Below are 27958 nucleotides of genomic sequence, written 5' to 3' on the forward strand. Positions count from 1 at the left end.
GTAACGGTAACTGTAAAATGCATGAAATATCTGGAAATCAACCTATCAAAGCACTCATGATACCTGTATAAATGCAATTACGAAACCTTTTTTAAGGAAATAAAGAGCAATTTGAGTAAACGGAGGAATATTTAGCTCTCATGGCTGGGCTCTGCCATTTAAATAAAAATGACAATACTAATGAAATTCACAGATTAGTGCTATGCCAATCAGACTACAAGGTGATACTTTATAAAGCTGTACAAAATCATAACAAAATTCATTTGCAGGAAAAAAAATCTAGGATATTGAGGGAAAAAATAAAGAAAGGTAGAAATGAAGGGAGGAAATAGCCATCCAGATTTCAAATGATATCATAAAACAGTCATCAAAATTATTTGGTACTGATTAAACAGACAAACAAGGAACAATCCAAAATAATTTAATTTTAAAACTTAGGGTTCAATAAACATGAAAATATAGATTTCACAGGAAAGTACTTCATGTCCATAGATAAGAATTTCTAGGAACACTGGAAAGCAATCTGGCAGAAGTTAGGTTTAGACCAATAACTTATGCTAGATACCAAAATTCAAAAATGTATACGTGACTAGAATGCTAAAGTTCTTATTGTTTATTCAAAAACAAATTCAAAACTTGAAAAGAACAAAATCATTCAACAACCTTTCACAACAGCTTGAGGGCGAATTTTTAACCCATCTATAAAAGATAAAATAAATAATTTTGATTACACAAAACTGAAAAGCTTCTTGCATGAACAAGATTAATGCAACTAAGGTAAGAAGGTATCTAGTCTGCTGGGAATCTTTATCTTTAATATGGATCTGATCTCCAAGATATACAGGGTGTCCCAAAAATCATAGTGCAGTTTCAGGCTTTCCTGTGTAGAGAGTTGACAGAAATATAAAACCCAAATCCATTCCCCTACAGGTAAAGTAGTCACGTGTTTTACTAAACAAGAAGGTGAAGGATATTAAGTGTCTTGCTAAGATTTACTAAGTGAATATGTGAATATTTTACATGTGAATAAAATCACCTGTAAAACTCATAATTTGCTTAAAAAAAAGATTAAGTAAACTTTAACAATGTTTATGGTGTTCTATTGGTTTGTAGTTTTTTTCCTCTGTGTACTTAACCGATTTTGTTGCTGCTATTTTCATTTTATTTTGTTTGTGAATTCATTGACGCTTAATAAGAACGCTCCCTCCACCAATGCAGATTGTCAGCACATTGAGAGGTTGAGTGATTAGCCCAGGATCATAAAAGGAATGTATGTCAGAGGTGAGACTTCAAGCCAGGTCTTCCTGATCAGTGGAGTCCAGTTCTAAAGGCACAGTATGCTATGGTATCTCTGTTAAGTCAGTTTCCCCCAGTATGCTCCAAAGGTATATCAGGTAGAGTTTGTTTTGGACTCCAGAATACAGCAATAAGACACTTGATTTGAAAACATGTTGTTCTTTGGTTATGCATCTGGTATTCTCTGCTCTTCAGAGCATCCCTGTTAAAAACAAGAAACAAAACAACCAAAAAACTAAACATAGTCAAGTTTAATTTATAACAGTGTAAATTCAACCTGGTTTCATTTGTCTATGGAGCCCAAGGTATGTTTGGAAGTTTGGGTCCATTTAAGAATAATGCCTCGTCTTTGCTATGTATTTTTGTGTTTTGTCACTCTAAGCGCAAATAGTCAATGAATTTATTTTAGATAACACTTCATAGGTTGACAGTTACGGCACATTCTGGCACAGGGGTTCTGTGAAGTCCACTGATATTTGGGAAGGCATATGTGGCTCCTAAAAGGGTGAAACTCGCAGAAACTAAATCTTACCTTCCCAAACACTCTTGTAGCAAATATTAGCAGGGATATTGCCTTTGGAGTGAATAATAGGGACAAAGACTTTCCTATCTCCCTTTTAATTCTTCTAATACCTCTGGCTTCTTTATGTGACTTATAACTAACCTGGCAACACTCTTACTTTTTCGGGTTCATCATGCTTATGTAGCCCAGTTAACAGTTTAAAAGAAATCAGAATTTTTGTCTGTGGCATCCCCTTTTGTTGTAGCTAAAAGAGAAGGCACTTTAATTGATATTCTCGAAGTGGAGGGGATAGGTGGTATGGTGAAGTGGGTAGAAAGCGGACCTCGAAGACAAGAAGATGTGGGTTCAAGTTGAGCCTCCCAACTGTGCTAGACAGGGCAGAGGGTGTTATCCCTATTTAACACTGAGGAACCTGAGCCTAAGGTTAAGTGGCTTTCCCAAGGGCATGGCTGGATGTGCTAAGTCCAGGGTTAGGTAAAAACCAGGTCTTTCAGATGCCTGCTCCTATGTACCTTCCACTCCTTCATACTGTTCTCTCAGAAGAAAGCATTATTTGCTGATGGAGCATCGAGTGAAGGCATGCAGACATTGTAACGTCCACTGAGATTAATTGGCCTTGCAGATTAATGATCAAGACCATGAAGATCACCAAGGTACCAAATTTAGGCGTTCCTCTTTGAGTTAAAAAGAGTCTGCATCTGAGCTCAAAGTTTTTCCCTAAAGATTTGTAAACCTCTTTTGGCTACTTTTAATGAGAAACAAAATCCATTTTTTTAAATTAAAAAAAAATGCCCATATTAAAAAACATTAGATGCCCAGTGTTGCCTTCTGTTTTCAGATTCTTCTGAAATTGAAACATAGTAGACACTTAATAAAAATGAACCCTCTTGGTTCTCTTGTTGTTTCTCCTTAGAATCTATTAAACTAGTGACTAGTGGCTAGTGACTCTTTTCAGTTGCTAATCTTTAAATTTATAAACCATTAGATTATTTTTGTAACTAATATGAATGGGGTTTTGTTTTCTAGATTCTTTTATTAAAGATGATGCCATTGATGAAGAAGAGGAGGAGGAGGAGGAAGATTATGATGAAGATGAAGAAGATGATTCTGAAGTAAAAGAAGATAATGGGGTCCTAGTCCTGAATGATGACAACTTTGACACCTTTGTGGCTGACAAAGACACTGTGTTGCTGGAATTCTATGCCCCATGGTTAGTATACTTTGGTAGCATGTGACTGGTGATATACTGTACACCTGTTGTCCAAGGATCCACCTACCTAGTTTTGGAGGGTAACCAGATTGGCTAAAAAGCCATGAATTTTTCAGCCATAACAACTCATGAATATCATTTCTTAAGTGTCTTAGGTTGCAGTCTATGTCTCTGGAAGACTATAGACCATTTCATTATAGTCAATGTTTATTTTTAATTCTGCTGGCTATAACACGTTTCTTCTGTCCATTGTCCATACTTATTGGCTTGAGACCTTATGTTTCTTATCAGACTACCCAAGGCCTTTTGAGCCCTTTGGGGGAGAGTGAGAACATTTCTTTTTAACCAGCATTTAAAAATATTTTAATTTTGTGCCGTGCTTTTCATAGAGCTAGGTGCTGTGAATACAGAGGTGAAAACTGACATCATCCCTGCCCTCAAGGAGTTTAAAGTCTATTAGGAGTAGATTCATAGACTAATAACTCTAATATAAATTAAGAGATAGCAGCAGTGCCTAACAGGGGCATGACTGATATGTCAAAAGGAAGTAAAATCCCCTCTAATTTGGAAAAGCAGGAATCAGAGAAGGCTTTGTGGAAGAAGGGTCACGTAAGTTAGAACTTGGAATGGATTTTAGTAGGAAAAGATGTTGGGAAGCCCATTCTGGGATGCCTGAGGTAGGATGAGATCAGGAATCAGACCGGTTTGGCTGGAGCATTGCACATATAAATGAGAAAGACATGTAAAAGAAGCCTGGAAAAGAGGACTGATGATGAACCATGTATTAATGGCCTCCTGACAGCGAAGTAATAGATTTAAGATGCAGAATAAAGTAAGAAAGCTGTGAACCAGAGCACTGGAAATTGAAAAGATGAGTAAAAGGACTGAAAAAGAGATAGGCATATGAGAGTCTTTAAGCATTGTATCTGTATTTTTCACATTTTTCATCTTCTAACACAACAGCGGGATTTTCACACTGTAATTTACTCTGCCACTTCCCAGTTCCTAGTCATGAATGTAGTTTTTTCATACATGTAGATCCTTTTTCCCTTTTAATAGCCTTAAAATAGATAACTTTTCTTAGGTTTTTTGGGTTTTTTTGGGGAAATGTTTTCATGGCATTTCTACATTGGGGAATAAGTATTGCTCTTGGATTCCTTTCTGTCAGTTCCATATAAATACTGAATGTCAAGTTTTTAATTTTTCATAATTTCCATCTAAATCCCCTATTTTGGAAACATTGCTTTTTGTCTTTCATAATCCTTTTATTTTGTCTAATCTGATTCATAAATTCTCTAGTAATTTCCCCTACAGATAAAAATATTTATCCTCTAAATAGAAATCAAGGCATGTCAAAACCGGAAGGGACTTTAGAGGCCATCTAGTCCAGCCCATGACTGAACTGGAAGACCTTGACTGAGGGGGCAGCTTCTGAGAGTACCTCAGACCTAAATTTACGCCTCTGCAGCTTTCACTCATGGATCCTACTTTTGCCTTCTGACCAGGCAATAAAAGTGTAACCTCTTTTCCACATGACAGTCCTTCAGATACTTGGAAGACACTTACCATATCCTCCAACTCCATTTCAGATTTTTCTTTTCCAGGCTAAATCCCCACAGTTCCTTCATGTGACCTTCATAGGTCATGATCCTGTCTAGTTACCCTCCTCTGGATACTCTTCAGCTTATTGCCATCCCTAAAATGTGACATTCAGAACAGAATACCATCCTCTAGGTCAGTGGAATCAAACCCAAAGAGAAATGGGAGCCACCAAATGAGGGCCACATATTGACTTAGAAAACCACATATTACCATTATCTGTATTCTGTTGTATTTTTATTTATTAGGTTAAATACTTCCCAATTCCATTTTAATCTGGTTCAGCCTGCAGTATTTGATCCCTGCTCTAGAGGTCTAACCAGGATGGCATACGGTACAGTGGTTCTTCCCTAGTCATGGATGTGATCCTTTGCTTAATGCAGCCCAAGATTGTATTAGCTTTCTTAGCTGTTATTTCACTGTAGCTAATTGGTCTCATAAGGCACTAAAACATCTTTTTCCAAGGAACTACTTCCAATTCAAAACATCTTACTTTAAAATTGTCCCATATAAAACACCCATGTGCACACATCTCCCTTTTTTTATATTTATGAAATTGATTTCTTTTAAAAATCTGAGTACGACTTTACATATGTCCCTATTGCATTTCATCTTAGTAGTTTTGGCTCAAGGTTCTAACTTGTCCAGATCTTTTTGGATCTCAGCTGTCCCTTTCCCAACTTTGTGCCATCTGGATATTTGATAAACTTGCCAACTTTTCCTTTTATCCAAGATAAAAATGTTAACAGCACAGGGTCAAAAGCATAGACCTTTAAGGTATATTTCACTGGAGGTCAACTTTGTGGTTGACATCAAAAAAATTAATGTTTACCCTTTGCTCTATCTAAAACCAAAAAACAAGCACCATATGCAGTGGGGATGCTCTAGAGTCTTTCCCAGTAAAAATAGAAGTAAAACAAGGATGCCCACTCTCCCCACTGTTATTTGATACAGTTCTAGAAATGCTGGCAATAGTAAATAAGATGAGAAAGAAATTTAAGGCATAATAAAGATAAGCAAAGATGTAATAAAACTCTCATTTGCTGATGCTATAATGGTTTATTTAGAAAATTCTAGGGAATCTGCAAAGATACTAATTTGAGACAATAGATTCAGCAGAATTGCAGGCTGCAACATAAACCCTCAAAAATTAAGAGCATCTCTATATAATAACAAAATCCAAGAGAACCCAGTAACAGAAAGATGAATATCATTCCAAATTCTTGGCATCTGACTGACCTAAACTCATGTTTTCTGTAAGACTTAACATAAGAAACTTTGTCAAATTCTTTACCAAAATCTAGATAAGCTATATAGCCTTCTGACTTGCCAATATAGTGTAACCCTGTCACAAAAGGAAATGAGGTTTATTATTGATGAAGCTGCACCGGCACTTTGTGATCACAACTTCTTTTGCTTACGAAGCCTCCATTTAATGGTATATTTTAGATTAATTCAATTTTGTTATGATACATTCAACATATTTAATTGTTTTTAATGTTCATGGCCCTTTTGGAAGGGGACAGAGTTCTGATAGAACCTGGCAAGCAGTGATATCTTGTGTAGGTTCTGTAGAAGTGAAGTTATATTGAAATACAATTATTAGAATATTTTTCCATTCAAGTTTATTGCTGTCTTCCCCCTTCACAATGCAAAATCTATCCACAGACTTTTGGTTAAAGCTCCTGCCCCAAAGCCTTGTATAACACTTATAGGATATTGTATGTTAGTTAGATGTTGAGATGTTACCCTTTACCAGGTCCTAAGTTCTTTGACAGGTTTTTAACCTGTAGTCCATGAACTTGGTTTTTTTTTTAATATTTTGATAACTATATTTCAGTATAATTGCTTTCCTTTTTAATCTGGTGTACTTGTTTTTATGCATATAAAAACTTTACTCTGAGATGACTTCCATAGGTTTCACCAGACAGCTGCAGGGGCCCACAACCTTAAAAATGGTTAAGAACCCCTGCTGCTCTATGAGAAAAGAGGCTTTGTTTTCTCTAAATTTTCTATCTCAAAATCCCTAGCACAGTGGTATCTCCACAGCAAGGGCTTGGTAAATATTCTTGACTGTTCAGTCAATAAACTGTGAAAATTGTTGGCTAGCTTAGGAACCATCTAATCCGTTTTCTTCCTTATGTCTTCTTGCCTCCTCCTTGGGAAGCAGGCTACCATGAGTCACAAACTGTGTTCCTCCCCCTTTTTTCCTGTGTTTTTAAAAAAAAAAATTTATTTTTAGTTCTCAATGTTCACTTCCATAAGATTTTGAGTTTTAAATTCTCTCTCCCTTCTCTTTCCCCTTCCCCAAGAAGGCATGCAGTCTGGTATAGGCTCTACTTATACATTCATATTAAGCATGTTTTCTCATTAGTCATGATGTAAAGAAGAGTTAGAACTGATGGGAGAAACCATGAGAAAGAAGAAAAAAAAACAAATAGTAGCTTCCATATGCAATCAAACTCCATAGTTCTTTTTCTGGATGTGTACAGCATTTTCCATCTTGAGTCTTCTGGAGTTGTCTTAGATCTTTGCATTGCTGAGAAGAGCCAAGCCTATCAAAGTCAGTCATTGCACAATGTGGCTGTTACTGTGTACAACATTCGCCTGGTTCTGCTCACTTCACTCAGCATCAGTCCATACAAGTCTTTCCAGGTTTTTCCTGAAATCCACCCGCTTATCATTTCTTATAGCATAATAATATTCCAATGATGGGCATCCCCTCAATTTCCAATTCTTGTCCACCACAAAAAGAGCTCTATAAATATTTTTGAACATGTGGGTCCTTTTCCCATTTTTATAATCTCTTTGGGATACAGACCTTGAAGTGGTATTGCTGGGTCAAAAGGTAGGCACAATTTGATAGCCCTTTGGGCATAGTTCCAAATTGTTCTCCAGAATGGTTGGATCAATTCACAACTCCACCAACAATGCATTAGTGTTCCGATTTTCCCACATCTCCCATGTGTATCATTTTCCTATTTTGTCATGTTAGCCAATCTGATAGGTGTGATGTGGTACCTCAGAGTCATTTTGATTTCATTTCTCTAATCATTAGTGATTTAGAGTGTTTTTTCATATGACTATAGATAGCTTTAATTTCTTTGAAAACTGCCTGTTCATATCCTTTGACCTTTTGTCAATTACACGTATTCTTATAAATTTGACTCAGTTCTCTATGTATTTTAGAAATGAGGCCTTTTATTAGAGACACTGGTTGTAAAAATTCTTTCCCAGTTTTCTGCTTCCCTCCTAATCTTGGTTACATTGGCTTTCTGCAACAACTTTTCAATTTAATGTAATCAAAAGTATCCATTTTGCATTTCATAATGTTCTCTATCTCTTATTTGGTCATAAATTATTCCCTTCTCCATAGATATGATAGTAAACTATTCCTTGCTCTCCTAGTTTGCTTGTAGTATCAGTCTTTATATCTAAATCATGTACCCATTTTTACTTTATCTTGGTATAGAGTGTGAGATGTTGGTCTATTCCCAGTTTCTGTCATACTATTTTCCAGTTTTCCCACCAGTTCTTGTTAAATAGTAATTTCTTATCCTAGAAGCTGGAGTTTTTGGATTTATCAAAAAGTAGATTATTGTAGTCATTAACTGTTGTGTCTTGCATACCTAACTTATTCCACTGATCCATCACTCTTTTTCTTAGTACCAAGTAGTTTTGGTGATTGCTGCTTTATAATACAATTTAAGATCTGGTACAGCTAAGCCGCCTTCCCTTGCATTTCTTTTCATTAGCTCCCTTGATATTTTGGATCTTTTGTTCTTCCAGATGTATTTTGTTATTGCTTTTTCTAGCTCTATAAAGTAATTTTTTGGTAGTTTGATTGGTATGGTACTGAATAGGTAAATTGATTTAGATAGAATTGTCATTTTTATTATTCTTGTAATTTTTTTAAATTGCTTTTAATTCTCTCTCAGGCTCACATAGAAAGATATCTGATACAACCTTGAAAATCCTTCTTGAATCAAAAAATGAGTTGGGATTCCCGACAAGTGTAATTATAGTACTAAAAATCTTTATTTTTGCATTTTTTTTTATTTGTTCAAATCTTTAAACTTAACTATTTTTTCTTTTCTCCCCAAATCTTATCTCCCAGGTGTGGTCACTGTAAGCAGTTTGCTCCAATATATGAAAAAATAGCTAAGACTCTTCAAGAAAATGATCCTCCTATCCCTGTTGCCAAAATTGATGCAACAGCAGCATCTACCTTAGCAAGCCGGTATGATGTGGGAGGCTATCCCACCATCAAAATCCTGAAGAAGGGGCAGGCAGTGGATTATGATGGCCCAAGAACAGAAGATGGTAAGCTACACCTTTGGTTTGCTTAGAGCCTAAGTCTGTGACCTTGCTCATAGCTGGGTGCTGAAATATTTGGTTGAGTGCTTGAGAGAAGCAGTTTCTGGGATCTAGAGCTGCAGCCTACCCCTTCCCTTTTAAGGGTCATTTAGTTGACCTAGAAATATATGTTATCTTAGGAATCTTTGTTTCTTTTTATTAATAACTCAAGTTTGTATAGTGCTTTAAATCAGTGTAGTCAAACCCAAATGGATCCCTACTGGCTGCATATTGACTTAGAAAACCACAAATTAATTTGTTTTTTTATCGTATAAAGTTGTATAAAAACATTATAATACAAATAAAAATATTGTAAAAGTTGTGTAAAACACAACTTTTATCATATTTTTGTTTATTTTGTTAAACATTTCCCACTTATATTTTAATCTGGGAATTTTTCTGGGAAGAGTTTGATGCTTGTGCTATAAAGTATACAAAACGTTTTCCTCATAACGCTCGGTAGTAGGTAGTACAGATGTAGTGTTGTCCTTGTCCTCATTTGATGGCTGAGGCCACTGACCTAATGAGCACGTATCCATTTGGGACTGGAATTCAGGTCCATGGGTTCATACTTACTCTTTTTTCATCTTTTGGATTTGTGAAAATTGAAGCCTAGAAGATGAATAGTGAATGGGACCCCTCAGCCTAAGAACTGGTGGGGGCCAAAATTATGGCATCTTCTCCCCTCATGCAAGGGAGTGTCAGACATGAGGTTGTGTCCACTAGTACTTGTAATAATAATAGCTAGTATTTATCGTGCTTTAAGGTTTACAAAGTGCTTTACATACATTAATTCATTTGGTCCCCATAACAACTCTGAAAAGTTAAGTGCTGCTATTCCCTTTTTACAAGTTGAGCAAACTGAGTCTAATAGAGAGGTTAAGTAAGTGTCCAAAGCAGGATTTGGATTTATCTTCCGCTACCCATCTGCTCCTATTCACATCTTAAAGAATAAGAAAATTTATTCCTTGAAACAGCTGTTTGGAAGTCCAGATGATAGTATTCCTTAATGCCACATGGCATCAAACTTGGAAGGGAGCATATCAGAGGCAGGACTAGATTTCGTGGTTCTTTGGTCTGTAATGATCCATTTCAAAGACCCATATGAGAAATGTGAATAAAAAGGATTTAAGAAAGATGGCTGTATAATATATCTGAGCCTAAGGGAATATGGTTAAGTTCCTCTTGGGGCCATGTAAGCAGGTGATTTAAGCGTCATTTAGGGACAATTAACAGAACCCAAGGGACATAACTCTCTTGGCTACAGAAAGCTGTGATTGACTAAAGTAAATTAGATGTAGAAGTTAGTAATCAAATCCAAGACAGAGTAGGAAAAGGTAGTCAGTAGTGGCAGCAGTCCAAAGGCAGGGAATTAAAGACCACACACAGAGAAGAGAGATTTGTCTCCCATCCTTTGGCCCCCTCACATAGCAGTTTTCTAAGGCAGGTATTTCTGTTATGTCTGGCCCTATGCTTGTCATCTCCTACTCCCATTCTTTGGTCCTTTTCAGATGGTTCTAGACACCCATGACATAGAACCTGCTTGTTCTCCTTGAAGGGATTCTTCGCTGGTGTCAAAGAAAGTAACTGAGAAATTTGATCTTCTCATCTGGTTTTCTTTCAGACATTGTTGCTAAAGTCAAAGAGGTTTCTCAGCCCAGCTGGACCCCTCCACCTGAAGTGACCCTGGTGCTTACTAAAGATAACTTCGATGAAGTAGTAAATGATGCAGATATCATTTTGGTGGAGTTCTATGCTCCTTGGTAAGAGGAACATCACCTTGGTAAATTAATACTGGTTTACTGTTAAATAATTATTAAGCACCTTCACCTTGCCTAGCCCTGAGTTAGATACAGTGGTGATAAGACTTTGAAAGAAAGTGTAGCTTACAGATTCATTGGGAAAAGAAGATGCACAGTAACGAGGAGGAAAAAAAATAACTGAACAAAGCAGTATAAATATTGGCCGAAATCGGGGGGGGGGGTGTTATTGTAAAGTTGGTCTAGGAAGGTGGGCATCAGCTAAGTCTTAGAATAAATTTGCGGTTTGGAGTTTAATCTTTTTTTAAATATAGTAGACTCTCTACTTTGAAAATTCTTATTGATAGTACTGTAGTATTATACAGTAGTATTGATAGTACAAATTAATATTATAAACCAGATAACCAGAGAATGTTTTAAATACCTCAGAGAATTAATACCTATTTGCATGCAAACATTTGTTACCTGACTGATTTGAGTAATAGGTCTTTTAATGACCTCATCTAGGCAACAAGTATTACTTATTGTATGCAATAGAAACTAATAAAACTATCTTTCTTTTAAAAAATATTTTGTAAGTTTTTCTGCTGATACAGGATGTCTTCAACTAATCAATTGGTGATATTTTTATCATACATTAGTTCTTATACACAAAGCAACATGATAACATATAGCAACCTTAAATATAGGCATGTCAGGCATCTTCCTCTGATGAACAGTAAATTTTTTTTTTAACCAGATCCATGATTTTATTGGAATAGATAGATCCTGATGAGGAAGTTTCCTTTGATGCAGCTAGGCAGCTGTAAAAAATAATGAATAGTCTCTAGAAACTCAGTTACCTGAGGCACAGACTAAATTCAGAGACTTCCAGGATCACTCAGCCAATATGTGTCAGAGCAGAAAATTGCCTATTCTTAATTGTGGTTGATTAAGATAAACTCAGTATCCATTATTTCCTTGGTGCATTAATTTGAATTGCCAGGTAAAGGAGTCAGGTCTTCTCTTTGGGAAAACTGCCAGAATTTCACGTGTTAAAGAAATACAAATCCTTTTCCCACCTATCTTAATTGTGCAACACTGAATGTTTAAATAGAGACCTCATCTTGACTTTAAGGGTTGCAGTCAGGATAAATCCTAGACATTGTAGGTACTATTCATCTCTGACTTTGTCTTCTTTTTTGTTCTGTGAATGGAGGATTAGTTTCCCCATGCACTGAATTGGCTTGACTTTAAGGTTTTGGTGAGGATTCGTTTCCTGATATAGGGTGCCTCTGAGGTCCCTTCTGAAATTCTGTGATTCTGTACATCCTTGTTGGAGTTGTTCACCTGAAAAATATGCTTCTCCTTTGACAGGTGTGGACACTGCAAGAAACTTGCTCCAGAATATGAGAAAGCTGCAAAAGAACTCAATAAGCGTTCTCCACCCATTCCCTTGGCTAAAGTAGATGCCATCGAAGAAACCGACCTGGCCAAGAGGTTCGATGTCACTGGATACCCAACTCTAAAGATCTTCCGCAAGGGGAAAGCTTTTGATTACAACGGCCCACGAGAAAAATACGGTATTGGCCTTTTTGCTAAGACTATACTGGGGAGGAATAGCATCATGATTTGGGAGTTGTCAGAAAGAGAAACTTGAGTGAAAACCTGCTTCTAAAATACACGTGAAGCAGGGATCAGCCTGCACAGAGGCTGAATCTGTCAGTCTGGAAAGGAAGAGTTGATCAGTTTGGACTGAGTTACCCTTCTTAGACCTGTTCTTTGGTTCTAGGTATTGTGGACTACATGATTGAACAGTCTGAACCTCCATCCAAAGAAATTCTGGCTGTGAAACAAGTCCAGGAATTCCTAAAGGATGGAAATGATGTCATTATCATTGGCATCTTCAACAGCGCTGATGACCAAGCTTACCAGCTCTATCAGGAAACTGGTAAGTTGCATTTCCACGAGTGAGAAAGTGCTCTGAGGTTTGCTGCCGTAGGGCATTTGCCCAAATTAAACATGTTCCTCCCCCCTGCCCCCCCAAACCCTGGAACTCATTTATATAATCATTTAAGTTTTAACAAAATGCTTTCCCCACAAAAACCCTGTGAGGTAAGAGGTACAGATAGCTCTCTTAGAAAATGATCTATTCTGTCCCGTTTCTTTTATGATGAAGTGATCCCCAGAGATAAAGTGACTTGTCTTAAGTTCAAGCAAGTATATAATCATAGAGTAGGAATTTGAACCCAGATCATCTCACTCCAAATTCATTGTTATTTCCATTATGTCAGGCCCATTCAAATCAAATCACTATCACTGTTATTGTTGATTTAAAATACTCCAACATAAGAAGCTGATGCGAACCCTAAGCACAATTTTGCCTCCATCTTGATGCTACCTCTTCTTTAACCCCTGTGTGCCCAGAATCATCCTTGCTCTGGGACTATACTCTGAGTGCAATGCCTTCTTTGGGCTGCTTTCCCTGTTCCCGTGAATAGAACTTCTTCCGTGCTCCTCCTAAATTCCTGCTCCTCCAGTACATTTCAGGTGATTAAAAAACAGTCTGAAGTAATTCACAAAGGTATGACTAGTGTTTCTCCTCTCCTCTATCTAAATATCCGCTCCTCTTTTTGTAGTAATGACACACAATTCTGTTCATGTATGCTTAGTCCTCAGGTTGGTTGTTGTCACTGCGTGGTTATCCACTCACAACCTGGAAAAAAAAATTAGATCTTGATCTTGACCCTGAAGGAACCAGTAATTAAAAATCTAAAGAGAGAAACACAATACTTTTATTTTGGCAGGGGGGAAGGAACTATACAGACATGAGATTTTGTCAGCTTCTCTTTTGCAACTTAGATTCTTAGTTGCTTGGGGGTCACTGAGGGATTAAGTCACTCGCTCATGGTGATAATATGGCTAGTAGAGTGCGTAGGTGAGATTCAAACCCAAGAGGTCCTGACTTTAAGTCTAGCACTGTCTTCTATCCCAAACTGTCTTTCAGAAGACTCAGACTCATGGTGCCAATGAACAGATAGGTTGGCAGGGGAATTTATAGACATATATAATTAAACATGTGGATAACTTGGCTTACACATGAGTTATTTGTGTTCCAAGTAGTGCTGGGAGTGGCAGCTGATATGTACCACTTACTCCCAGGAAGTTATTCTTTGTGCTTAAAGGGGAGAAGAGCAGGGGACAGGTTTTGGCAGAAGGGAACACAAAAGTGCCAAAAATATGAATCTATTTAAAGACTGGAAGGTCAAGAGGAGAGCAATATCAACATGTGTGGGTGAAAGAGATCTGTGTTAAGAAGCAACAAGGGATGAGGTTTTTGAGGTAGCTCTGTACCTCATCATAGCAAGTAGTATTAAAATAATTGGAGGTATCTGGAAATCTAGTACATTTAATTTCCCACTAACTCAGGTGTCCATTTTAATTTTTTCCAAAAATGTTAATAGAAATGTTTGACGACAAGTTTATAGAGATCTGGTAGAGTCCTGTTGAAGTGAATTTCTCTGATTACTCTTCCCTGGGGTGGTCTCTGTCAGATTATGACAGGGTTTCATTTCTGGGAAGTCCTCTTTAGAATCAAAAAATAAATAAAAGAATGGAATAGGAGTCTAAACTCTGCTTCCTACCTTCACAAGATAGATGACTCAAAGCCAGAATTGTAGGCTTAACAACAGATATCAGATACAGATGTTTATTTCATTTTACATAACAGAGGTACAAGTTGTTTGTAAATTATATCCCATTTTTTCACCCACTTGTTTTCTCATTTAATTTGCTTCATCTCCATTTACCATTGATTGTTGGTAACAGCTAATACTTTCAAGTTTCTCTTATGTGGGAAAGATTCTCTTGTGTTTTACAAGTTCCAGTACTTAGGATCTAAATATTTTGACTGACTTGAGATTTCAGAAATTCTTACTTGCCCCCTCCTTCCTTCATTTCCCAGCGAACAACATGAGGGAGGATTACAAATTTCACCATACTTTCAACAATGAAGTTGCAAAATTCCTGAAAGTCTCTTCTGGAAAGTTGGTTGTGATGCAGCCAGAAAAATTTCATTCTAAGTATGAACAAAAAATCAAAGTTTTAGACATTAAGGTGAGTGATATTTCCCAGGCATATGAATGAGATTGAAAATTCATTCATTGTTAAGTAAAACACTTATTGTTGGGCAGTTCACTTTAATGGTCTGGCTTTTTTCTGTTTAAAAAGTGAGACTTCCTTCCCTGGCATGTCATCAGAGCCACATTTACTAGTCTGTGTTCCAGGAGTAAAGGCCAAAACTCCAAAAATGTCCTTGGTTTCAGATTTCATTGAGCTTATAAAGCACAAACGTTGCCTATCAATTTGTTTTTATTGTTTACTGGAAGACTTGGCATTAGGTTATTGATCCTGAATTGTGTGCATGTCAGTGGCTGGCTCTGGTGAAATGACAGAATCCCAGAGGGCATCTCAGCCACCCTAGGGCAGCTGGCAAGACTACAGCTAAGCCAGCCAAAATTAATAATTATTTTTTCCTGCCCTTGACACTAGTCGGGGAAAGCGTTGCCTTTCGTCACCCATTCTACTGTGACATTTCATTTTTAATCCTAAACTAAAACTGAGGTACCAGCCTGGACTTTGATAATGATAACTCATATTTTTGTGGTGCTGTACTTTCCAAAGTACTTCCCTCATGTAGGTAGTTCTCTGTACACATAAGTGTGGATAATCCCTCCGCTTGTGTCACTCATAATCCTACCATCTCCTAATAGATAAAGTCTGGGGGCCTCCTTCACTGTGCCAGTCTTGGGATGAATGTCTTCACTTTGAGAGAAACCGGTCTTCACCCAGCAGATTCACAGGTCACTGAAGGACCTGCCAGAACTTATACTCTGCTGGAATAGCCTTTAAAAACCCAAGGTCATCTCCTTGCTGTAGCTGGGCATCAGAGTGGGACTTGAGTGGAGGTGGAATGGCACAATGCCAGACATAGTCATTGTATTTTGTGTGCTGGAAGGCCTTTCTATTTATCATCTAATAAGTTAAGTGAATTATCTTCTAATTAAACTTTTTCTCACTATTGACGTATTTGTTTTTGAATGAAACAGAAGTTATGAACCTCTTATAAATCTAGAGTAGCATTGTGACCTTGAGAATGGAGAACTGGACTTGGTATGAATCCTCCTTTGTGTACTTATTATCTGTGTAATCATGATTCCTTCTGGGAGGACATGGGTAAGGGTTTTAGTAGGATGGCGAGGTTATGATCTGCTTTGTTGAAGGGCACTTCTGAATAAGATCTTGGATTCATCTGAGTATCTACCTCACAGGTTCAAATGAGATAATGTATTTATAAAAAACTCTTGTCGTTCAGTCATTTTTAGTTGTGTCCAATTCTTCGTGACCCTGTTTGGGATTTTCTTGGCAAAGATACTGGAGTGGTTTACCATTTCCTTCTCCAGCTCCTTTTACAAATGAGGAAACTGAGGCAAACAAGGTGAAGTGACTTGTCCAGGGTCACACAGCTAGTAAGTGTCTGAGGCCAGATTTGAACTCGGATCTTCCTGACTTTGGGCCTATTGCTCTATCCACCTACCTGCCCACATAAAAAACCCTTAGCAAACCTTAAGCTCTGTGTTAAATGTCAGTTCTTATTATCTTATTTATCCCACAGTTTTGGATGGGGCTCAAATAGAAACTGTCCTGGGACAAGTCACTCTCCTGTTATTCTCTAGATTCAGTATTCTACAGATATTGCATAGGTGGATTAAATTGTTGCTTTTGATAATTGAATAAGCATATTAAGATATAAACTCATTCTTAAAGGCTTATTTAAAAGCATCTGTATTAAAACTCTAATGTCAGATATGACAACAAGGTTGGTAGGTTCCCGGTCCTGTTCCCGTGTTATTTTCCTATCTTTGACCAAGTCTCTCTACTTAAATCTTAGAGGCTGAGCATTTGGGGTCATGACATCTATTAACACTGTTCTTAAGTTTTTCTGATTCATTGGGTCATTGTGGACTATATTTCTGCCATAATGGTCCAGTTCCAATATGATTTATTGATTAAGTTCTCCAGGATATTTTGAGATCTGTATTTGTCATCTTTCAGTGATGAAAGATAGCTTCTCATAAATATATATAATTTTAGCTACCAGGTAATGCCTTACTAAGTATTTGGTAGGTACTAAATTTTTATAGCCTGAATTAGTAGATAATCTTCATTGAGCTTTAATACCAGACTTTTTCAGGATAAGCATTCTATAGTATTTGGCAGCAGTGACCTGGTGCTGAATTCCAATGAAAAATTTCCCCCTTTCCACAAACATCTCCTTTGACTTGGCCATTTTTTCTACACTTCTTTAAAAATATACTGGTGACCAGTTTCTTTAGTAGTGTCACCATCCATACCATTCTTGATCTTACTGTTACTTTTGACAAGTCCATTAGCACATACCTCTTAGCAGCCTTAACAGTTGCTCCATGAAGCGATGTCTGCTTATTCCAGAAGTATTTCTGTAGGTTTTTTTTTACCTGCTTATCATCTTCTCTAAGAATGTCTATCTTCTTCCTCATTTTTGGCATGGAAGTGTTAATATTTCTTTAGCTGCCTTAAGGTGATAGAGTGACATGCTATGTGTTTTATTAATGTTATACAAGATTTTGCCAAGATGTCATCTAAGTATTTAATTTTACAGTTTTTATATTTTACAGTTCCTAAGATGTGGTAGGAGCAAAATAATACTTTAACCCTTCTCCCTCAAGCAAGTTAGGCTGTTTTTCCTTAAAAGGTATTTAGACCATCCTTTGGTTTTGATTGGCTCATTAAGTTCAGGCTATTGACATCACTTTCTGGTTGCTGAATACAAAGCAGCCATGAGGAGCTCCAGGGGCTCTTGGGTGCTTGCCTGATGGATAGATCGTGATGGACAACTCAAGCAAAGGCAGCTTTGCTCAACTAAATTAAGTCACATTATCTTCAATACCTGTTCTTGTTGAAGATCCTTTTCCTGCTATGGTTTAGTAAATCTGTTTCTGCTTACTGTTCCAATAGCAAACCTAAATTAACAGGGACTGGACTGAGTTTAGTCCAGCCCCCACCAAAGATGATGTGCACATTAAAATTGGTATTGTGTAGGTGCTAATTGCTTTAAGCTTATTCAACTTGGATTTCAAAATGCTACTAAGGTAGTGGTGTTTTTGTTGTTGTTGTTGTTTTTTAATGTATCCAGTCACTGCCTTCTTGATTTTTTTGCCCAGAGAAGAACAAGCTGTCTGTAGATATCACCTTAAGTCTCTTATCTTTCTTTAGTGTGAGTTAAGAATTTTACACTTGTTAAGTCAAAATGATGTTTTGATATCATTGGGAAAAAATTCCACAGATTGAAGAAGCTATTTTTTTTTAAGTGGGACCAGATAACTTGATATCATCCATATACAGTTGTTAGGAAGGTATTTTGGTTCATTTCCTTTAATTCAGGAGTCATACTTGGCTCCATTTAAGAGAGAGAGAATATATTTAAGGGTATGCAGATCTATAATGGACTTAAATGGTCTCCCTGAAAAAAATGCCACTTTAAAAAATGAATTATTTTTTAACATTGTGTGGGCATGTTTTAAATAGATAACATTTTTTTTCATGTGGGCATCAAATCCTTTATCATTCCCCATTACACTTGGGTCTTTTTTATATATTTATAGTATATGAAAAGAATCATGAGCAAGAAACTGAGCTAAAGACTTTGCCTTATTAAAGGCAGCATGCATGTTATGGCACTTTCTGGGCAGCTGGTTCAGTAATTACAGAATTAGAAAGCTCTTTAAACCCTTCGGACTTCTTGGTACACTCAGGGGTCTGCTGGAGCCAACTTGAAACTGCTCGGGACAGCCCATTGTTAAATTTTCAATGTGAACAATTTATACCTAAGAAATCGACTACAAATCCCAGCTTGATTTATTGTTTTCTTAGTTGTCTAGGCTTAAGAAAGTGTTAGTGTAGATTAAACTTTTTTTTCCCCCAAGAGGATCTGGTTCTTGAATATTTGCTAGGACATCCCCGTATTGCTCTATAAACATTGCTTGAGTCCAGGAGTGCAGTACAAGGCCCGGGGAATGAAGTCATCAGCAGATAGGAGGCCTGCTGAATGGAGGCTAAATAGCAGTGATAATAACTGGCATTTCTGTAGCGCTTTAAGGTTTGCAAAGTGCTTCATATACATTATCTCATTTGAGCCCTACAACACTGCTGTGCACACTCCTATTGCTCCTTAGCCAGTATGTCTTTTTGTATCTGTAGAATTTTTTTTCATGATACAAGTTGTGAATACTTTGTATAAAATGCAAAAACACATAATTGGCTTACCTATAAGAGGTTGTAAGTTTTCTAGTCCTTTGGTAACAGATGTAGTACCTTTCTTAAGAAAAGTGGAATTGAGGGGCAGCTAGGTGGCACAGTGGATAGAGCATCGGCCCTGGATTCAGGAGGACTTGAGTTCAAATCTGGTCTTAGACACATAACACTTATTGCTGTGTGACCCTGGGCAAGTCAGTTAACCCTATTGCCTAGGGAAAAAAAAAGTGGAATTGGGCCTAGTATAATACCTTGCTCATAATTCATGTATCACTATGAAGCATTTAAGCTAATACTTATGGATCTCATGGATCTTATCTGGCCACTTTGTAGTTCTTTAGAGAAGCTAGCAAGGCTTTTGATCACCTCCCAGATGGTAACTTTTTTCATTGATTATGTTAACAGCTTTCAAGGTTTCCATTTCTTGTTTGAACCAACTGCATAGATAACCAGAAATATTCCACACCCTACTTCAGGGATTCCCTCTTGCCCCTGATTTCTTTACTTCTCACGCTTCTCTAGTAAGGTTTTTGATTAATGTTAAATAGCTGATTTTGCTCTTTGTGCTGCTTTGACTTTTTGTATTGACTTGACTTTTATTTTCAGTTTTGCTGATTAAAAGAATCAAAGATTTCTTATTACACTTTTGTTTTCTGGATTTTCTTCTGCATGTTTATTTTTTGATGCCTTTTATTGGACAATATGGCATTCAAATTTTCTGCTACAAGTGCTAGCTAGATAATTGATTTGATGAATTATAACTTTCGTAATATTGCTATAATCATCCAGTGTGCCTTTCCTCAGATCTTCTGTAGCTTTCTTTAAGTTGCTTCTGTCATCATGGTTTGGTTGCCTGTCTTTGAGAGTATTTGTTGATAGTTCCACATTTCCTCCTATGATTTTTACTCTGGCAGGAGCTGACCCGTATAGTGCTGTGTGCAGGATCGAAAGGTTTTTGTACTGTATGTCACATAATTGTGGGAGAATATATCTGTTCATGGTGGTTATAGGTTTTGTTTGTTTGTTTTTAGGCAATTGGGGTTAAGTGACTTGCCCAGGGTCACACAGCTAGTAAGTGTCAAGTGTTTGGTCTGAGGCTGAATTTGAACTCAGGTCCTCCTGACTTCAGGGCTGATGCTCTATCCACTGTGCCACCTAGCTGCCCCAGGTTATAGGTTTTTTGACATATTCTCTTGGTATAATTGATCTACTCAAGTATGCCCAGCTACTTTTCAAAATAATTGAAAACTTCATGCCATTTTTGTCAACTGTTTTTCTTCTTTGGTATAATTCCTGGAATTTGTATTAAGTGAAGACTTTCAATGAACTTGGGGTCTTCAGCTTTTTCCTATTTAAAATTTAGTAGTTCCTCTATTTGATCTCTTATTTTGGATGCAAATGAATGATTATGATAAAATAAATGTCTAGTGTTATTACTAATAAAAGTAATGACTTGTATCTACCCATCTGAGGAATTTTAGCTCATTCCCATAGAGTAACATCAAAATTTTAGAGCTGAAAGAGACTTTCTTTAGCCATCATGTTTTAAAAGATCACTTTCCTTTGTGCAATCCCTTTCGTGGCTTTTCCTCTTTCAGTAAGGGCAGATGGGATCCAACTTGTTGAATCTTATTTTCACCTAGTAATAGTGCTATTGTGAGCATGGTAACTGTGCTCGCTACATTGGGTAATTTTTCTGGCAGTAAAGTCTTTTAGAGTAAGCAACTTTCTATCACATCACCCCTCTCTGTCCTTTGTTGGCTGAGAACTCTGCTAGAATGATGAAATGTGAGTCTTCCTTTCAGACATAGATCCCCTTTTCTGTTGTATTGTACTTCATGTTAGTCATCTGTGTTTGAAACAGGAATCCACTGAAGGAGCTGCCATCAGGGATCATGTGGTAAAGCATGCTGTGCCATTAGTTGGTCATCGAACAACTTCCAATGATGCCAAGAGATATGCTAAACGTCCTCTGGTGGTTGTCTATTACACTGTGGACTTCAGTTTTGACTATAGAGTTGGTAAGTGAGGATATTTGTCCAGCAGCAGGTCACCTGCTTAATTACTTTAAATCTTTCTTCAGAGGTCTTTGAAGGTTAATGACTTTTGTGGGAGTGGGAGTGACTGAAGCCGTGGCTCATAACTTTTGTGTCAGGTATGTTTTCTGTTGTGACATTCCACACCTTCAGAATCCCTCCTTATTATGCCATTTCGGTTCTACATAATTGTTTGTTTTATTCTCCGTAGCAGTCATCCAGCGTAGACTAGGATCTGAATCATATTGCTAGAAAATACCATAGGAATTTTTTGCAAATGAGGAAACTTCCCCTCTTTGAAGTGACTTGTCCAAGTGCAGGGGTATTGAGATAGAGCAGGGGTATTGAGGTAGAAAGCCTGGACTGGAAGCCAGGTCCCCTGGCATCTAGCTCAGTCCCCCAGTATGTTCTAATACAGACATGGCTCTCACCAGACTTACTCAGCATGTGAATTTACTTACCTCTGTTGAAAAGTTTGGGTTTTTAAAATTATGAACTTAAAATCACCTACAAATCAAAAATATTCTAATACACAAAGAATCAGAGGATTATATATGAAACGAGTTTTGTTAGGCACAATTTGTTTTTTAAAGGCATATATTAAGTTTAACAATTGCCTTTTATGTCCCCTTCTGATTTTTTTCTTCTATGTATTTTTAATGCTTTTTTGGGGTCTCTTTTACTTTCAAAAGTATGGTTAAGCTTTTTTTGTCTTGACATTGTATAGAAAACTCAGAATTTTTGCCTCATTGGTATATATTCTGAGCAGAAGCTTAAACATCTTGTAAAGCTTGAACTAGAAACATTCAGTGCAGGGTTTTTCATTAATTGCCATGTATTCTGATTGGTTTCAGCTACTCAGTATTGGAGGAACAAGGTCTTGGAAGTTGCTAAGGACTTCCCTGAATATACCTTTGCCATTGCTGATGAGGATGACTACTCTTCTGAAGTGAAGGACTTGGGACTTAGCGACAGTGGTGAAGAGATCAACGTAGCTATCCTAGCTGAGGGTGGCAAGAAGTATGCCATGGAACCGGAGGAATTTGATTCTGGTACTCTCAGAGACTTTGTGTTGGCCTTCAAAAAAGGTGAATTAACAGGGATGACAAAATTATATGTCAGGAGGGCCTTCATAGATGAAATCTTGGAGGCCATTGAAGCCTTTAAAGGCCAGATCACCATTAATTCTTGATCTGTTCTGCATGAAGTAGAATCACAGAGGTCTTTGGTGCTTATTATTTTCAGGATACTGTTAGTCCTACTCTCTTTTTTTTGAGAAAGCTCTAACATAAACTTAAACCTCCTCCCACCTACACCTTACTCCCTTTTTTCCTTCTATGTTCAGAGAACTGAGGTAGCACCTGCATTTACTTGCAAAGGAAAGGAGGTGAGCATGATCCCAGGTTCCCCTGAGTATAAAAGAACAGAACTAAAGCCGAAAAAAGCAGCAACAATTAGAACAAAACCATCTGTATAGCCTCCAGCAAGAACCTGGCACATAATACAGCAGGGCTTAATAAATGTTTATTGAATTATGTGGTAGGTTCCTAAGCTTTCCCTGAAGGAATACCATAATCAAGAACTGATTATAGTCTCCATTATATTCTTCCCTTTGGTAATGCATATGCATTAGTTTCTTCTTAATCTTGCTTTAAAATGTAAGATTCATTATCCATTTTACAGTTATAATTACTCATGCATAGAATGACTGTTCAGGCAATCTCAGCTATCCAATAAATATCCAAAAGGAAATAAGCAAAAAAGGCCCCAGAGCACACCAAGAATGTGTCATAAAGACCAACACTAAGAGCAGAATAAAACAAACAAAAAAAAAACCTGTGTGCTTAATTTTTTAAAATAATTTTTATTTTTTGTTACTCTGAACCTAACAAACATGAATATACAAAGAACAGATACAAAAAGGATTATATATGAAACCATGAAGTTCTGTTATATACAACTTATTTTCATGCACTTTACTTATTGGAAAGCCCCTTAACCCCTCACTTAGTCTTTTTACTCTTATTTAAGCTTGTTTAGAATGGTATATGAATGCTGATGTCTGTGGGGGCCAGATTGTGTATAACAGAGGCAGGAATATCTTTTCTACTGTCAGCTGGTACTTGTCAGTGACAAATTAAAAGCAGCAGAAAATAGCAGTAATTCTCTAAGAAGACTAGGTGTGATATTTTTTAAAAGACTTGAGTTCCTTGGATCTGTCCAAAAATTTTTAAAATCACATTTTGTTGTTTATACATGCCTTGAAAACTCACTTAAGGTGGCACATCCCCACACTCCACTGCCTCAGTCCCTAATAGAACTGGATAAATGAAGTGTCACATAGTATTTTATCTCTTTGATATCAGGTCAAGAAGCACTCTTCCTGCCAAATAGGTCTATCTCCAAATAGCTCTGTTGAATCAGACAGTTTCCAAATTGTCTTCAATGCTTTCATGTTAGCCATGGATGCCCCTTTCAAATAACCAAGTTACCAGACCTGGTCCATATGTGGACCTGCTGTCTTCTAATTAGGATGTTAGAGTAAATCTAATAATTTACCTTTAAGAGAGTTAATGAGATACCTTTCTAAGGGATATTTGCATTTTAAAGAGGAAGGGCTGGCTGGTTAAGGCCTGGTCCCTTAACTTACAGAATCAATTATCAAGGATAGAAACCCAGCAGTCCTGGCACAGGAGTTTAGGGTGGGCTTATGGGAGCTCAGAGTTGGCTGGAACATCAGAAGCAGACATACTGCATAGTTTTGGCTGGCCTCTAAATAAGCCTAGTCATGCTTGCCAGGTTGAGAAGCTCCTCCATTTGGGGCCATCGCAGTGGGACCTGTAGAATACTGATCACTTCTCTCTTTTTCCCTATAGGAAAACTAACGGCAATCATCAAATCCCAGCCTGTGCCCAAAAACAACAAAGGGCCAGTCACGATTGTGGTGGGTAAGACATTTGACTCTATAGTGATGGACCCCAAGTCAGATGTCCTCATTGAGTTCTATGCCCCATGGTGTGGACACTGTAAGCAGCTAGAACCTGTGTACACCGATTTGGGAAAGAAGTACAAGCATCGGAAAAACCTGGTCATAGCAAAGATGGATGCCACCGCCAACGATGTGACCAACGACCACTACAAGGTGGAAGGATTTCCTACTATCTACTTTGCTTCTCGCACTGACAAAAATAACCCTGTTAAATTTGAAAATGAGAAGAGAGATTTGGAGCACTTGAGTGCATTTATAGAAGAGCATAGCACAAAACTGAGCAGGACCAAAGAAGAGCTTTGAAGGCGAAGAAGAGGAGGGGGAGGCCATGGATATACACTGTAGTTTTCCAATGAAAGGTTGTTGAATGGGGAGCCAAATGAGCCTTGTGGGCAGAAGGGGTTTGGGTGTTAAAGCAGTTGCAGTATCTGATTTTTTTTTATTTCACATTGTGTTACAGACATGGAACTGACATAATGTCTCATAATAGTTGGTTCAGATATTTAAGGAAAATACATCTATTTTTGTCATTATTTGGGCTTGATTATTTTCATTTTTTACCCTTCTACTCTTTTTAATACTTCACCAACCCTCAAGCAGATAAGTCTCTATATGTGGATGTTGTTTTGTTTTGTTTTTTTAATTTAAATTTTAAAAAAGAAAAAAAAACCTTTGCCAAATCACTTCGCTATTTTGACTTTTTATTTTTAATCATCGTCTGAAGTGTTGTAGTTTATAGTGAACTTAATTGTTGTATTTTTTATTTTTATTGCTTTATTTCAAAGAAGCTTGACCACATAAAAATTTGTTAGGAGCAAAGGCTGCAGGTCAGAACCATCACAACTGATACCCAGTCACCCAAGGATGACAGTATTTGCCAGTTCCTTTTCTGCCTAAGACATCTTAAGGATGGGTGTACAGTGAGGACCACGAGTAGATGTGACTTCTATGGTATCTGGGTGTTTATAACTGTTGGCTGTGGTTGGAGGAACAATAATTGTAGCATCTGTGATCCCAGAGATGCCTTTGAAAGACTGCCTGAGAGGCATCTTGGAGACAGTCTAGTCCAGTGCTTTCATTTTATGACTGAGGAAACTAATGCCCCAAAGCAAAGCTAAATGACCTGTCCAAAGTCACACCAAATAGTAAATAGCAGTAGAGCCAAGATTTAAAACCTGGGTTCAAATCCAATATTCATTGTACCACAGTGTTTTTTCTTCCAGGTCTCTCCTCTCCTTAATGTTTCCCTTCTACCCCTTCAAAAAAAAAAAAAAAGAGAGCACTTTATATGATACATCATCTATCAACACCAGGTTGAATTAAAAAAAAAGACATGTATTTGGAAATTTTATTAATAGAGGTAAAAAATATATATATAGTCTATAGTGATAGAGATGTGTGCTAAGACATATCATATGCAACAGGAGTTGGGGCTGTGCCATGAAAGTAACAGTTGTGCTGGAAAACATCCTTCTGCATCTGAGAGGCTTGACAAAGTTGTTGGGGGGAACACTTCTGGGTGCAGTGGAAAAACACTAAATTAGGAGACCTGGGACATGCCATTATCTGGGAGACTTTTGATAAGACACTTAACCTAAATAAGGGAGTTTACCTAAGGTCCCTTCCTGTCTAAAATTCAGTGAAGGAAGGTGGAGGTAGCATCATAACCCTCATGGTGTAGATTTCTGCTAAGAAAACTCCCAAGTATTGAGGGAAAGCTCCTTCCGACTCTGAGTCTATGAGATAAAGATGCTCTTTTCTTTCGGAAAAGAAACACAGGTTCCTCACTCCCCCTGCAGCTGAAGTTCTGAGTCCTTCTCTAGGGAGCAGAGGGCCTTTTGAGCATTGTAGTTTCAAATCCATTCCCCCATATCGCCTTCCTCAAGAGTATAAATGACTTATTTTCTTGTTTTGGAAGGAAGGAGAGGGTGAGGTACTTGACATCTAATATGCACATCTGAATCAACCATCTGAGGGCCTGCTCTGTGTAAGCAAAGGGCACAAAAAGGGGATATTGAAACAAATTTGTCTGTGGCTGACTTTATTTACCTTCCAAGCCAGAAGTAGAATGTAAGGTCCTTGAGGACCTAGAATGTATCATTTTGGAGCCTGGCATCAAAAGTGGTCTGCTTATTGGTTGATTGTTAGAAATTTTGCCTTGGAAGCCTTTCTGACCTGCTAATCCAAACACATTAATTATATGATTTTTGAAAGTTTTTTCCTTTTTTAAAAACATAATGTCCTTATGACACCTTTCCAGAGTCATCATTAATTCAACAATGAATATTAAGTGTATGTGGGGGGTGGGTGTCATATGCTTTGCCGGGCACTGGGTATCATTCACTGGACTTTGTAGAAGTCAGTCAAAGGGCACCCCAGCTCTAACTGAACTTGGAAGGTGAGGGGGAGCCCAAATTTTTTCTTCAGGCAGTAACAGTTGTTGTAGAAGGGACTGCTGCCACTCCATGGCCCCAGCAAGGAAAGCAAGTGGATGATCCTGAGTCTGAAATGAGCCGTTTGGGGTTAGGGAAGGGAGGAGATAGTACCCCACCAACCTCTCAGGGTGGCTTTGTTAAGGCCTTAAGGTAGTCCTTAAAACTTTCAATAAGTCAAAGATTCATGATTTTACTCTTATGGATACTTCCTCCCTGGATAGAGGGCCACTCTTAGCAGGTGTTCTTTATGAATTCCTGTGGCCCTGTAGGTGATTTCTAGTTATGAGCTAGACCTAGGATGGGAAGATTCTCTCGATCCCACCCTCGCTCTGATAGGGGATGTTGTCTTCCAACACAACCACATCTCTACTGTTCCATCTCCGTAGCTGTTCAGCCTCCTACTTACTCCCTTACTGAGGTTTTTCAGGATATACTTAACCAGAGTACCCCCAGCAGTACCTGTGCAGGTGCCATTGGGAAAAATCCTTTCCTGCCTCCCACAGAAACGAGAAAAAAATATTACCGATGGGAGTATGGTCAAAAAAATTTAGAAACCATTGGTGCTGAGAACTCCCTATGAGGAATCCCTTGACCAGTGTAGTTCTTGTGACTTGTCTCAGGCCCTGAGGTTAGGGTCACAGCTGGTGTAAGACAAGACTTGATCCCAGGTCTTGCTGACTCCAAGGCCAGGACTCCATCCACTGGAACAGGCTGCTCCTTTTTATTGTAATGAGAGCATATACAATCTCATTTCCTAGACTAGTGGAAAGGGTATCCAAGGCCAAGTTTAAACTCGGGTCTTTCTGACTCCAGGCCCAGTACTCTCTACTGTGGTGTCATGTAGAATGTGTGCAAGAGTGGTTGGAAGAGGGCGGAGGGAGTGAACCTTGCATCGCCTTTACTCTCAACTTGGTTTTGCTTAGGAAGGCTCGACATTTGTAACTTCATAACATTTTCCCTGGGCCTTTTGTCTCTTGATAGTTACTATAAAATGCGGCCCTGTTGGGGAAAAAAATGCAAATCTTTATTTTTGAATATTTTGTCTTCATAAAGTAGAGTGGTAAACTATGATCATTAATCCCCATTGAAGAGAAGAAGAAACTGGCACAGTTTCAAACTCAGTTTGGTTGCAGCCATTTTTTCAGTCCCATCACTTGTGTGATTTCAGTTAGTACATTCTGGTGATTCAGTTGCCCAGATACCCAGAGCCAGCTGAAGCACATTTGGTGAGTACATGTATCCCCAGGAGTTGGGAGTGCTACAAAATCCATTCTGTAAACCATCAACAAATCTCCAGGCCACCTCACCACGTACATACATACATACATACCATGTTTCCACCCTGTTCAAGTTTTCAGAGTTTGTGATTTTGATTTAGGGAATGCATTTTATGATCTCGGGGGTTCTATTCTTTGGGCTCTAG

At 37.8% G+C, this 27958-nt stretch overlaps 1 protein-coding gene across 1 annotated transcript in view; it reads left to right on the plus strand.

Annotated features, from left to right (window-relative positions):
- Positions 1-24633, plus strand: part of PDIA4 (protein disulfide isomerase family A member 4) — a 36641-nt gene extending 12008 nt beyond the window's left edge. Inside the window, exons 2-10 of the mRNA XM_027856844.1 lie at positions 2846-3029; positions 8746-8951; positions 10609-10747; positions 12101-12306; positions 12516-12674; positions 14688-14839; positions 20940-21096; positions 21966-22199; positions 23988-24633. Coding sequence (XP_027712645.1) covers positions 2846-3029; positions 8746-8951; positions 10609-10747; positions 12101-12306; positions 12516-12674; positions 14688-14839; positions 20940-21096; positions 21966-22199; positions 23988-24403 — 1853 coding nt within the window. The 3' untranslated portion in view covers positions 24404-24633. The remainder of the gene's footprint in view (positions 1-2845; positions 3030-8745; positions 8952-10608; positions 10748-12100; positions 12307-12515; positions 12675-14687; positions 14840-20939; positions 21097-21965; positions 22200-23987) is intronic.
- The last annotated feature ends 3325 nt before the right edge of the window (positions 24634-27958 follow it).

Source organism: Vombatus ursinus, unplaced genomic scaffold (genome assembly GCF_900497805.2).
Source record: "Vombatus ursinus unplaced genomic scaffold, bare-nosed wombat genome assembly UNPS02011649.1, whole genome shotgun sequence".
NCBI classification, from domain to species: domain Eukaryota; kingdom Metazoa; phylum Chordata; class Mammalia; order Diprotodontia; family Vombatidae; genus Vombatus; species Vombatus ursinus.